General features: G+C 40.7%; 1 protein-coding gene across 3 annotated transcripts in view; it reads left to right on the forward strand.

Moving 5' to 3' along the window:
- The window catches only part of Dock2 (dedicator of cytokinesis 2), a 418,217-nt gene that overhangs the window by 164,042 nt on the left and 241,258 nt on the right, over window positions 1-12,917 (forward strand). For all 3 annotated transcript variants that reach the window (XM_010622200.2, XM_033761620.1, XM_033761619.1), the window contains one exon: window positions 4,703-4,851. In XM_010622200.2, coding sequence (XP_010620502.1) covers window positions 4,703-4,851 — 149 coding nt within the window. The remainder of the gene's footprint in view (window positions 1-4,702; window positions 4,852-12,917) is intronic.

Here is a 12,917-nt window from a genome sequence, read left to right on the forward strand (position 1 = left end):
TCTTTTTTTTTTTTTTTTTTTTTTTTTTTTTTTTTTTTTTTGTGGTACTGGGGATCGAAGTCGGGTCCTTGCGCTTGCGAGGCAGGCCACTGAACTGCTGAGCTAAATCCCCGGCCCGATTTTTAGTCTTGAATCAAGACTAAAAGGCTATTTTCGTCCTTGAAAAGTGTGTGTGTGTGTGTGTGTGTGCATGTGTGTGTGCGAGTGTTTGAACCAAGGGTGTAGTGACTGCCAAGCACGAATTCAACGCTGAGCTCCTTTCCCAGCCTCTTCTTACATTTTAAATTCCAGACAACTGACCACTCTTGCTTTATTACTTTTGTGTTCCTTCAATACCTTATCAAATTGTTAGTTGCAGCAAATAAACAGATGCGCTATATCAGAAACACAAATCTGGGTGTGGGATGAGGAGAAGCTTAGTTCTTCTGTTTTCATTGTCCCCAGCAGGATAACCACAAGGGCATCCTGCTGGCTCTCTGCTTGTTGAGCTCCTCCTCCTCCTCCAGCCTTTTACAGTGCAGTGACATGCATTTCTTAAAGAACATTTTTTGGTGACTTCCTTTTGCCTAGAGAATTGTGGAAAAAAATAAGACTTTTTTTGCTTTTAAATCTCCTTTGTTAGAATGTCTTATTTATTTTGTTTACAAAATTAACTGTTTGAGAAGGAAGACTTTATAATCCTTATCCAACTTAGTAAGAGAATTTATAATTCTTATCTTCTGTTTGGTTTCATTTGAGAACACCAGTGGAGGCATAATTGGACAGTTAAGTATCCTAAAGATGGTGAGGTTATTCATCTCCAGAGAGCTGTTTACCACTTCAAATGATCTCACAAGTTTTCCCTTGACAACAATCCTAACACATGCAATTTCTTCTAATAAACACAAAGTTTCAAAGTCATATGTTAATATCCATTTATAGATATGATTTGGAAGCAAACTTCCCAACATCGTAAGAAATTTTTTAATCTTTTAAAATAAATAGATCTGGATAAGAGCTCAGCTTTCTGATGATAAGATAAGGACTCAGTATATATTTAACTTAAATCTTATGATAATTGGGATATAAATATTCTCCAATCTTCCTCCCTTAATCTCTCTCTCTCTCTCTTTTTTTGTAGTACTGGGGATCAAACTCAGGACCTTGCACTTGTGTGGGTGGAGGCATGGTGCCACTGAGCTAAATCCCCAGCCCTATCCCCCCTTAATCTCTTAACAAAGGACAATGTCCAATGCAGTGTCTTGTACTCTCAAAAATGCTTAGCATAGAGATGGCAAACCTTTTAGAACTTTCAATGCCTGCTGTGACATGCATGTCATAGGTTCACCACCACTGGCTTAGAACAGCAACCTTTAAAATGCAATTTTTTCGTATTTAGATTATTCTTTTAAAAATTTATCAGAATAGATGAATGAATAATCAAGCATTGTTAAATCTGTCACCTATGATTTTATCTATAAATAGAAGAATCACTATATAAATTTTTTTTCCTACAACATTTAAAAACTTCCACTTTAAATGTAATATTCCATTATTTTATATCAAAAAGAATGTCCCACTTTCTCTAAAACTGTATACTCTATATCATTCACTGTTCTCTAAACCCCACTCTTGCTGTGGCAATGTTATTCATGTCAAGGACCATCTCCAAGAGCACTGCTTTTGTTCATTCAGCCAAGATTTACTGACTTAATATGATTCAGGTGCTATATTGGGCATTTGAATTTTTGTACATCTTTCATGAACTTGCACATTGGTGGACAGAATGGCTATTGATGCGGTGATTTTAGTTTAATTATAGAAGTAGGGACACACACCTAAAACCCAAGCTTCTTGGGGGACTGAAGCAGCAGGCCCACTAGTTTGAGGCCAGCCTGGGAAACTTAGTAAAATCTTGTCTCAAAGTAAAAAAAACAAAGAAAAAGATTTAGGGTTGTAGCTCAATGCTGCCTGGGCTCACCTCCCCAGTAAGGACATAAAAAAGAATCAGGGTTCTGAGATAAGGGACACAATTCAGTGAGAGCCTATAAAGTCTTCCATAATCTTTCTAATCAGAGCTCATTTCTACCTTTGAAACTCTTCTGGTATTTTGGAACTCTACCAGTTGTGAGGATTGTAAGCAACAGAAGCCTACCTTGGTAAAGTTAAGTAAAAACAAATGTACTTAGAAGACAGAAAGTCATTTGTAGAATCAGAGAAAGATAGGGTGCCAGTTGTCAGAGAGGAGAGACCAAAGAAGAGCTCTAGGGGAGGAAGCAACAGGCACCCCGGGCAACTTCCTCCTTGGGCATCTCTGGAATGACAGCTGAGCTCCACAGTGGACAAGACTGTCCTTTAGTGGTTAAGAGCACAATCTCTGCAGTCAGTCTGGATCCACCACTTCCTAGCTGTGCGCACAGAGTAAGTCCCTTTGTTTCCTTATGAGGAACTGCTGTGGCTCAGTGGTGTAGCATTTCTGAGTTTCATCCCAAGTACTGCAAAAGAAGAGGACACACACACACACACACACACACACATCAGTGTCTAGTGGCATAATACACTACAAGCACTCAGTGTATACTAGTAATATTACTAGTTTCTATTATAAAATATTCCTTCAGGATTCAGATTTCAGACCCTATTTGGAGGCGGTTGTCCCGTCCTTGTCCTGAGCCTTATGATACTTTCTTCAGGGGTACAGCCATGGAAAGACAGCTACCCAGAGAGCAGTCAGGGGCTGTGCCAGCAGTGAGTGCAGATGTGGAACTGACAGAACAAGAGATGCCCTTCTCTTTTCCACTTTTCTCAGTCTAGGTTCTGCCATTACTCCTTGTTTTTGCTGCTAACCAACTTTGTTTTATTTTAAGTACCTAATGGGCAGAAACTGTATGTCATCCCTGTATCTCCAGAAACATGATGCCTCAAAAGATCAAAAAATGTTCAAAATCTACTTTGGAATTTAAATGAAATCTTGATTTGTGGGATTCACATCTCAGTTCAAATGGCAACTGGATGTGAATGGCTTAAACTGTTTTGGGATTTTTTTTGCAGGGGGGTCCTTAAGCTTTTTATTTTTAAGGAAAATATGGAGGAAAAGCTGTACAGGGCTGCAGAGTATTCCAGAAATTTCCCAAGATGGCAATGTTAAGAGAGCTACTGTTCTCTACAAAAGTTTTAATTTATTTAAAGTGAAAACAATGTGCACAAGGATCCAAGTGGAATGTTATTTACTTTCTGTACTGTTTATAAGACAGAAAAATTTTCCAACAATGAGGGCATAGCTAAATAAGCAAATATACCTATAACTTGAAAATACTTTTCTTTATCTGTAGAGCTCTTTTTATTTTTTTAGAAAGACATTTATTGGTACATTTTAGATATACATAATGATAACATTCATCATAGGGAATTTGTAGCAGTACATAATATATCTTGCTTCATTTTTCCCCATCCCTCCTCCCTTCCATCCCTCTTCTTTCCCTTATATAAAAGCTTTGTTTCCAGTTTTTCCATTAATTTCTTTTTTTCTTGTCTCTTCTTTCCTTTTTCCCTCCCCCTTCTTTGTTCTCCTTCTCATCTGAACATTATTCTTCCTATTTCCCAATGTCTATTGTACATTTTAGTCCTTATTTCCACTTTCAGTTTCTTACACCAGAGGAACAATGCAATATCTAAATGTGTGTTCAATTTATTTCACTTAAGAATAAGGTGCATCCACTTAGCTATAAATATCTCAATCTCATTCTTCTTTATGGCAGAGTAATACTCCATTGTATAAAAAAAAACATCTTCATCTATTTGTCAGTTGATGGGCATTTGGGCTGTTTCCAACATTTAGCTGTTACAAATTGTGCTGCTATAAACATGAGTGTGCATATATAACTATGGTATGATACTTTTAATTTTTTCAGAAAGATACCAGGAAGGGGAATAGCTGGTCAACTGGAACCTCCAGTTTTAGTTCTTTGAGGAATCTTGAAAATACTATAACATGTTAAGTAATTCATTTCATTCATATATGTAATAACATAAAAAGTACCCCAAGAAATATTAGAAGTGAAAAGTATCAAGATGATGAGCAATGCACATAGCCTAGTCTCCTACTGGAAAAAGAAAATAAAACAGAATGACTCTATCTTGTAACCTGAAATATATGTATGCAAAATCATAAAAACTCAAAGGTTTATAGCCACTGTATGATATGACTTAAAGACAGAGAAAAATAAAAATGAGACCTGAGAGTTTATACTAATATAGATGCATAAATGAATGTATAATCTATATGACCCATATAATATATATGTACCAGTGTAAATATAAATTTAACATGTATACTATGTATAAATATATATAAATATACCATATGTAAACGTATGTGTGTGTAAATGGATTCATGTGTGTATATATAAATATGCAGTATACATGCATGTACCAGCAGTATATATACACCTGTGTGTGTGTGTGTGTGTTTGTGCATTTATATAAACAGTTTGTCCTCTAGAGATGGATCAGAATTATGGAATATAATCCAAAGGTACCTTAACCTAATCTTTAATATTGACACTTTTTATGAGGAGAATATATTTGTGTATCATTTAATGATAAATCATTTATGTGATATAGTTTATAAATCATTATACAATTTTAAATACTTACATATGTACATATGAAAGAAATCCAGTGAGAGGAAGCTCACCTGCCTGCAAAACTGCTGTCTTTTCAGAATGCCGGGACATTCTGCTTCCTGTCATCACCAAAGAGCTGAAGGAGCTGTTGGAACCAAAGGATGAGGTGCAGCACCAGGCCCTGGAGAAGAAGTACTGCGTGGAATTGCTCAACAGCATCTTGGAGGTCCTTAGCTCCCAGGATGTGGTGAGTCCTCACCGTGATATTGTCGTGCTGGACTCAGACTAAAGCTGAGCTAAGTTCTAAAATATTGATACTGACGAATGGCAGTGGAAGTCTACAGATAAAAGTCAGTGGCCTGCTCAGCAAGCTCACTTTTTCAGTGACTTAACCCCACTGCTGTGAAAGATGGTATGGGCACAGATAGGAGTTAGGCACATGGCATTTTGTCATGCTGTGTCCTAGTGGGCAGGCTTTCTCAGAGTGCAGGGGTGGACACCACTGCAGCTTTTCTGAATGGCTTTTCTATTTACTACCTCATTTGCAACAATGGGAAGGGGAGTTTTCTATGCCTAGTGGTCAAGGAAACATTTTAATCTTCCTTCTTGGCTGATGACTTTGGGTTTTGTTTCTCCAGTTATCCTCTGCAGTGGTGACAATGGTTGAGACTCTTCCTGAATGAGCAGATTTTCCAGGCCCACCCATACTCCAGAAAGAGGGTGTGGAGTAGGGTGGTGGTAGGGAGATGACTGAAGCAGTATATATCTAGTAGTCATTATTGAGATATTAGGCAGCAGTGGAACTAAAATGAAAGTATCAGTGGGACAGGTGGAGGGCTTCCTCAGGAAGCAATCTGTAGAAAATGATAATCAGCAAGCGTGGCAGATTGAGAGGCAGCCAATAGACACAGGCCCAGAATCCTTAAGAATTAGAAAATGGAGGTAAGTGTTCTTGATTTGACCCAGTTTCCTTCAAAGCTCCACTTAGTCTGTGGGTCATGTCCCCAAGGGAGTCTGCAGTCCGATGGGGACTGGTTTCAGAAAGTCTGTGTACACTCAATCAATAAATCTTTTCCAGTTGTTGGAATGAGTATTGCCCTTGCACCCCTCTCTCTTTTCTCCCTAGAAGGTCCTCAGAGAGGAGTTTTCTGGATGAACTGTATCTATGATTGGCTATAATTAGATAACTCAATGAAGCAATAGTTTTGCTGCTTTTATCCCAGAGTCAACCACTGGCATCACTTTCTAGAGTGTGTCGTCTTTATCTCCTCTCTCCTCCTTTCTATTCTACCACCTTAATTCGATTCTTCTTATTACTGAGTAAATGCAGTAGCCTGCTTCATTCATCCATCAGGTATGTGCTGGGCATTAAGGACATCAAGGCACAATCTGGGTTGGGATTGTAGCCCAGTGATAAAAATGCTTGCCATAGAATGTGTAGGGTCTTGGGTTTGATCCCTGATACTACACACAAAACAAAACAAAAAACCATGATCTGTTTCCTTAAGAAATCATTTTCAGATGTGTAAATAAGCAATTGCAATATACACAGTCATCATCCTTAATCCGAAAACCCAAAATCTGAAACACTTCAAAAATCTGAAGCATTTTGAGCAATAACTTGATGCCACAAGTGGAAAATTTAAGCCCTTGAAACCATGTTTCATGTATAAAATTATTAAATATTACATACAATTATTTTCAGATGTGTATAAGGTATTTATAAAACATAAATGAATTTTATGTTTAGTCATAAGTCACAAACAAGATATCTCAGTGCGTATATAAAAAGGTTCTAAAATTTAAAAAACATCTGAAACTTCTAGTCTTAAGCATTTTGGATAAGGGGTACCCAACCTATAATAGAATAACGAAAATCTAAATGCATAGTTTGGGTACCAGAGCTACAAAGGACTGTGTGCATAAGCATTTTAGTCAAGAAAGCCTTCACAAAAGAGAAAAAACTTCAGGAAGTATGCAGGGGTAAATAATTAATGATCATAACTTCCACTTTATTTGCTATATTTTGGGCATTGTGCAAAATACAGTCCATGCATTCTGTCTGGTCATCTTAATCTTAGGTATTAAGGCTTATTATTTTTCTTTCATAGATGAAAAATTGAGACTCATAAACTTAATTAATATTTAAGACCAGATGGAAAATATGTCATAGTCAAAATTCAAGCTGAGTTTGGTCAGACTACAAAGTCCGTATAACTGTGGGCATCAGGAATCAAAAGCATGGCCTTTTCTCTTTTTCATTCTATCCTCATCCATGATTTATGGGAAAAAGAGAGTAAAACCCAAGGGCTTGGTTACTCAAGACTCCTTAGGTAGTGATATTAGGATGGTGATGTTTAGATATGTATATCAACTGGATAGCTGTTTAGCTCATTCTGAACTTTGCTCCTTGGTCCTGTTTATTGTTATTTGAAGAGAGTTTGGTCTTACAGTGTAGGGATCAAAGAGTTGGCCCTCATTTCTGCTGGAACATCCTATAAATATTGCCTGTTTCTGTTGAAAATCCAATTTGAAATGTTTCTTTCATTTCAGTAGTGCTGAGGTCCTTTTTATTGGGAAAGGAAATCATAGATCCTTGGGAATATGCCTGTGTACCTGAATTTCAGGAACCTACTTATAATAGGCTGTTAGTTCCTGTTTGGGGTAGAAGCAGCTCACAGGATACTAAGGATCTTCCCAACCCACGGGAGTGGCCCCCTCCAGGTTTTTCCCTGACACAGATTGTCCTCATTTTGTACCTTCTGTAATCAGACTTGGGTGACAAGAGGGTGCTGTCTCACACACCCTTGGCACCCAGGGCTTCAGAGCCCAGCAGTGAGCAGGAGGCCCTGAGCTCTCCTTGGGGCCTGTGTCATCTGGACTTGAGGGGTAGAGGGGTATCGTGTCACTCTTCATTGCTTCTGAGTGTGTCACTTCATAATGAATTCTGACTGTGGAGACTAACCCACTTCTCTGTTATGGCTTTGCTGGGAAAATTATTAAATGCTTTGAGCACAAGATTCTGCCATGTCTGGTGAGCCTCACATTCAATCTCTCCAACTCAAGAAGGTGGACATCTATCTCTCCTCTTCCCAAAAGCTTCTTATTTGATGTATAAGACCCGTTCTGTGGCCATGATCACTTTGAGCCAAAAGGAAAATTAGAATTCCAAAAACATCTAATCTAAATCTCTGTGCTCTGGTTTATAGCGGCTTACAGTGCTGATTGCTCGTTCAGTTCACCTGGGAAGCCTGATAGACGCAGCATTGCTGAGGCCCCAGGCCTAAGCATACTGATCGAATGTGCTGAGGTGGGTGAGGACCTTGCAATGAGAAGTTTGCTAGGTGTGTTAAGGAACTGCCAGAGTGAAGGACCACAAGTCCACTACAGTAGGTCTCGAGCCTGAATGTGCATCCACAGACCAGAAGAGGTGTTCAGACATGCTTCTCACCATCAGGTCTTGACAGGAGGGTCTGGTTATTTATTTTTCACACAAGTTCCCTGGTGGTAGTCATGCTGCTGACCTGGAGACAACACTTTAAGAACTACTATTCTAATGTGACCTATTTTCTTTCCTTTAGTATTCACGGGAAATGGAGAAACAGCTGGGCACATTCTCAGTTCTCTACCTTCTTAATTTGAGAGCCCTCTCTAGTCTATAAAATCTAGCACCTTCCAACATGAATTCTGTAAACCACAAGATAACGAGGGCTTCCAGCACATTAATTTTACTCATAAATCCATTTTTGTAGGGTACCAAGGGCATGGCTTGGATAAAGATCTGACTTTGAAAAGCCAGAACATTAGGTATGCTGTTTGCTTTCTGCAGGCACCAGCTTCTCAGAGTTGGAAATTTGGGAAAAAGAAAAATTTTTAAAGGTTTCCAGAGCAAATGTCCTGGCTGTTTGGACCCTCTGGGCTGAAGACAGAATGAAGAGGTCATTTTTACCGACTCCTAGTTGGCACTAAGAAACCACTCCTTGCCCGGTCCTAAGCATAGAAGGTGTCCATGCTTCTGTAACCATTGCCTAGGGCTAGAACAAATGGAGGTTTAGCAGCTATGGTGCAGGACACCAAGCTTCCATTTGAGAGTCAGTGCGTGTGTGGAGGATGAGAAAGGATGTTGGCACTGTGTGGGTAATCACAGCCCAGCTCAGGAGGCCTGTGGTTTTCTTTTGTAACCCTGGGTGGAACATGACTAGGGGAGATGTCTGCTTTAGCTGGGGTATTAATTGTTTTCTTTCTTTCTTTTTTTAATGATAGTGTTAAGTTCTCTCACCCAGTAGGTTAGAGTTACACTTAGCATTAGAAAGGGACCAGCTCAGGGGGAAAATGAGAGGCCTGACTATTGCCTCTGTTAACTCTTTCTTCTCCCCTAACAGAAAGTATGTTTGTCCTTCCAGTTACACAGAAAGGCAGGTTCACCTTCCTTCTTCACCTCAGGGACTGCTGAGTAACACGTAAAATTCAATTTCACTCCAGATCCAGAGGGAATTGATTTTCCCCCCTCTTTAAGCAGGATATTCACTTTTATGTTTCATTCCTATAAGAGAAAGGAGAATCATAATTTTGTACCCTGCTTAGCAATCATAAAGAGATCAAGATGACTCCTAATGGTGAAGAGGACTAATGGTGTTAGTTGTATCTGAGTCATGGACGTAGGTAATGCCCAGACTTGGATTTTTAAGAACTTCTTTGAGGCTATCGTCTATATGCTTTGTAGGGTTGGGGGCACACCATGTTGCTCATGAAAGTTTATGTTCTCAAGTTACTTTCTGTAATGGCTTTATAATCCTTCATCCCTGCTGCCCCTTAATACCACCTAGCAAACTTTCTATTGCAAGTTAATCACGGTAAGTTTGAGAGTTCTGCTATTATTTAGCACCTTAGACACCAGACGCAGGACTTTTCCTCATGAACTCTTGCTTGGAATGTTCATTCAGGTTCCCAGGCCCCCTGTGCAGGGAGGATCCTGAACCCCTTTTAGGTTTAGCTCAGAAAACACTTCCTCTCTGAGGTTTTCTGAATGTTATCTCCTCTCCTCACCCCCCAGGCGGAATTAATGACTTTTTTTGCCAGTTTTTATAACTGCGTGTTTACTCTGATACTCCAGCTGCAGACCTTTGGTGTTACCCTCTTCTGCACATGTCCCCTCCAACGCTTTGAGCATGGGTGCTCAGTGAGCCTCACCTGTGTCCGTACAGAGTTTACATTTTCATTCTCTTTCTGGCTAATCCCACGTGCACTCTTCAGCTTCCTACTCCACTCAGATTTTTGACTGCTAAAGCCTGCCTCGCTCTCTCATGTCTCCACTGCCCTGCATGCTGCTTGCACTGTTTGGACACACTGCTGTGAACTCTTTGCTGAGCTAAATCCTACCTAGCAGTTAGTTTAGAAGTCAGATTAAGTGTCACTCTCCCTAGGAAGCCTTTTCTAATCCCCTTCCCCAACCTCTGTTATGGTCCCGCTCCATTATAGAGCTGGAGGGGTCATCTTCTTTGAACTCTGCCTGTTGCAGAATTGTGTGTTTGCTGCAGAAACACCATTGGCTACAGAACCAGAGTGCCCTGAGAACAGAGATCAGCTTTGCGTGGCTTTGAAGAGCCACCCCGTCACCCATCCCAGCCCAGTACCCACACTGGATGCTCTCTGTTGGAGGAAGAATAGATGAGTGGGTGTGCCCCACCCAAATCATTGAGTGGCAGGGTCTTCTGCTCTGGGGGCTGGCAGGCTCTTGTCCTTCCTCTTTGTGCCCTCCTTAGACGTCAGGCGCAGAGGATGGCACTAACCCCAACATGCAGTTCATGACACATCTTCCTCTGCCTACACTGCAAGGACTTGTTTAATATGTGTACTGTATTAAAAACCCAATTGTATCAGATTGATTTTAGTGGTCTTATTCATGAATTGGGCAGCTTCTAAAAATTAGAAGCAACCCTGTTGAGCCTGTGCAACAGTTGGCTTGTGCAAAGTAGTTTGAACAGGAACTACGATTGGGAAATGCCACATTACTTCAAGTTACTTTCCTCATAAGGACTGAAGCCAAGGGGACTTAGGATGCTGGTCATACTGACTGAGCCCTTCCTAACTGATTGCTGTGAAACTTCTGTTTTAGGAAAAACTGGTCTGCTTGGGGATTTCCAGGCACAGGCATTTAGCACAGTTTGGTCTGTCCGGGCGATATAGGAGCCAAGTCCAAGTAATCACTTTGTATATTTTTACGTAACAATTTCCTACCTTTGTCCTCATCTTCCACTCCCATTTCTACTCTCCATAAAATGAATGTGCATGGGTATGCACGTGGGGTTCTGGGTGCAGTTGCTGCATCACACACACACAAAATAGCAAGCACACACAGCCACACTCGTGTCCCTTCTCAAAGAGGATCAGACATGTACAGCAAGAGATATTGGCATCTTCTGCTCTGCTAGGGTACCGATGTGGCACCTGGGAATATGGCATCAGCAGAAATCTTCTAGATTCGAGGGCATCTTGATCCCTCACATGCCATGTGGGGAAGAAGCGGGCCCAGCAATCTGAGTTCAGGTGCCGCTTCTACAGTGAGCTGGCTCTGGACACCCTCAGTTGTAGATTCTCTGATGATCTGGATGCCTTGTCTGATTCAAGGTCAAAGGGAGGCTGCTGCTGCCTCTTTACCTTGCCATTTGATTCCCAGGTATCAATACCACTCTGCAGTAGCAGTGGCTGGGTTCCTTTCACCTATCTTCTCCCTAGCATTTATTTCAAATAAAAGTCAGGGCAGTACAGCTTCCTGAAATTGTTTTTTCTGTGGTACATTCCCAGGGGCAGCTAATAGTACCTCCAACTCAAGGTTGAATCCTCTGAGGATCCTTGCCTTGCACTGTGCCCACTGTGCCTTTTAATCCCTTTGGATTCCGTGGGGTTTGACGTACCTTTCCCATGCCAATGGTTGGCTTCCCAGGCATCAGTTTGTTCTGGCCACTACCTGGTGAGATAGGTTTCATTATTCCCATTTTACCAGGAGGAAGCTGAGCCCCAGAGAGAGGTGGAGTCATTCCAGTTGAAGATGGAGTCAGTAAAAAGCAGAGCGTGTGAGGGACCCCCCCATCTCACCCATCATGTTTCCTTCTGCCACTTCACGCGTGCACTTTGCTGTGTCACCAGCTTCTTTCCCTGCTAGAGGTGAGCTTAGAAGCTTTGGAGCCCGTGTAGTCATGGATTCATTCTACAAGCACTTAGAGAGATCCTGTCATGGGCAACGTTGTTCTACGTATAGGGCAGAGCGGTGAGCAGAGCAGGGGAGAAATCCTAGTCTTCTCATCAGCTGTCGAATCTCGGGAAATCGTCTAAGCTCCTTATAAAATGGGGATACTAGTTCCCCAGGGATGTGTGGAGTGCAGTGAATAAGAATACACAAGGAAACATTCAGCATATACCTCGCGTATAATCCATGCTCTTCATTTCTATCTTTAAAGCAAGTTCTTCTTGATGGTAGATAAATTTTTTTTGTGGAGTAGATCTTCTATTATTTTCCCTTAAGACATTAGAAATATTTTACAGCTTGAATCAAGTAGATTTTTTTTCCCTTTCGTTCCCTTCTCACTGTTTTTTTTTCTCAAACATCACTGTAATGCTTTTAAGGTCAGCAAAGAGCCAAGTGGCTTCCTAGGGGAATGACAGACAGGTACTGAGCCTCGGGAGGATTCGGTAGCCCCTTTAGCCTTGAAGGCACCATCCAAGCCAGCCCTGGAGTCAGCCAAATGCTTTGGGAACCTCTCAGGCTTGCAGGAGGCTTGCCAAGAAGTGGCAAATACTGCCGCCCCACCCCACCCCTAGCACACAGCTTCTCAGGCAGGCTGTCTGAACCTCACCATTCCCAGAGGGTCTGCAGGAGTGTCATCTTGCTTCTTAGGGCATTCTTTTGGAGTATACCAGAACTGCAGGGCTTGTAAAAACCACTGTGCTGTATGGGGTGCTGCAGCTGACTCAGGCCAGCTCCTGAGTACTATGTGTTAAATACTTATAAATTTCATGAGGCAGTTGTTAAATAACTGCCATCATTAAAAATTTATTTAAATCTATAATTGAATAAGCTGTATTGAAATAAAATAATAGACACTCAGAATTCAAAAATTTCCTAATAGTCTTCCTACAGTTTATTCTTTTCTACACACTTCAGATTATTTATACCTATTGTGTCTGAATGACAGAAATACTACTGAATGCTTGGCTACTGAACCTTGAAATCAACTATGAAGAAAGTATTTGTGGAACAAAAACAGGCAAAAATTATTTATCAAGATATATATATATATATATATATATATATAC

The sequence above is a fragment of the Fukomys damarensis genome, unplaced genomic scaffold, assembly GCF_012274545.1.
Source record: "Fukomys damarensis isolate Sample0158 unplaced genomic scaffold, DMR_v1.0_HiC HiC_scaffold_9, whole genome shotgun sequence".
Taxonomy (NCBI): Eukaryota; Metazoa; Chordata; class Mammalia; order Rodentia; family Bathyergidae; genus Fukomys; species Fukomys damarensis.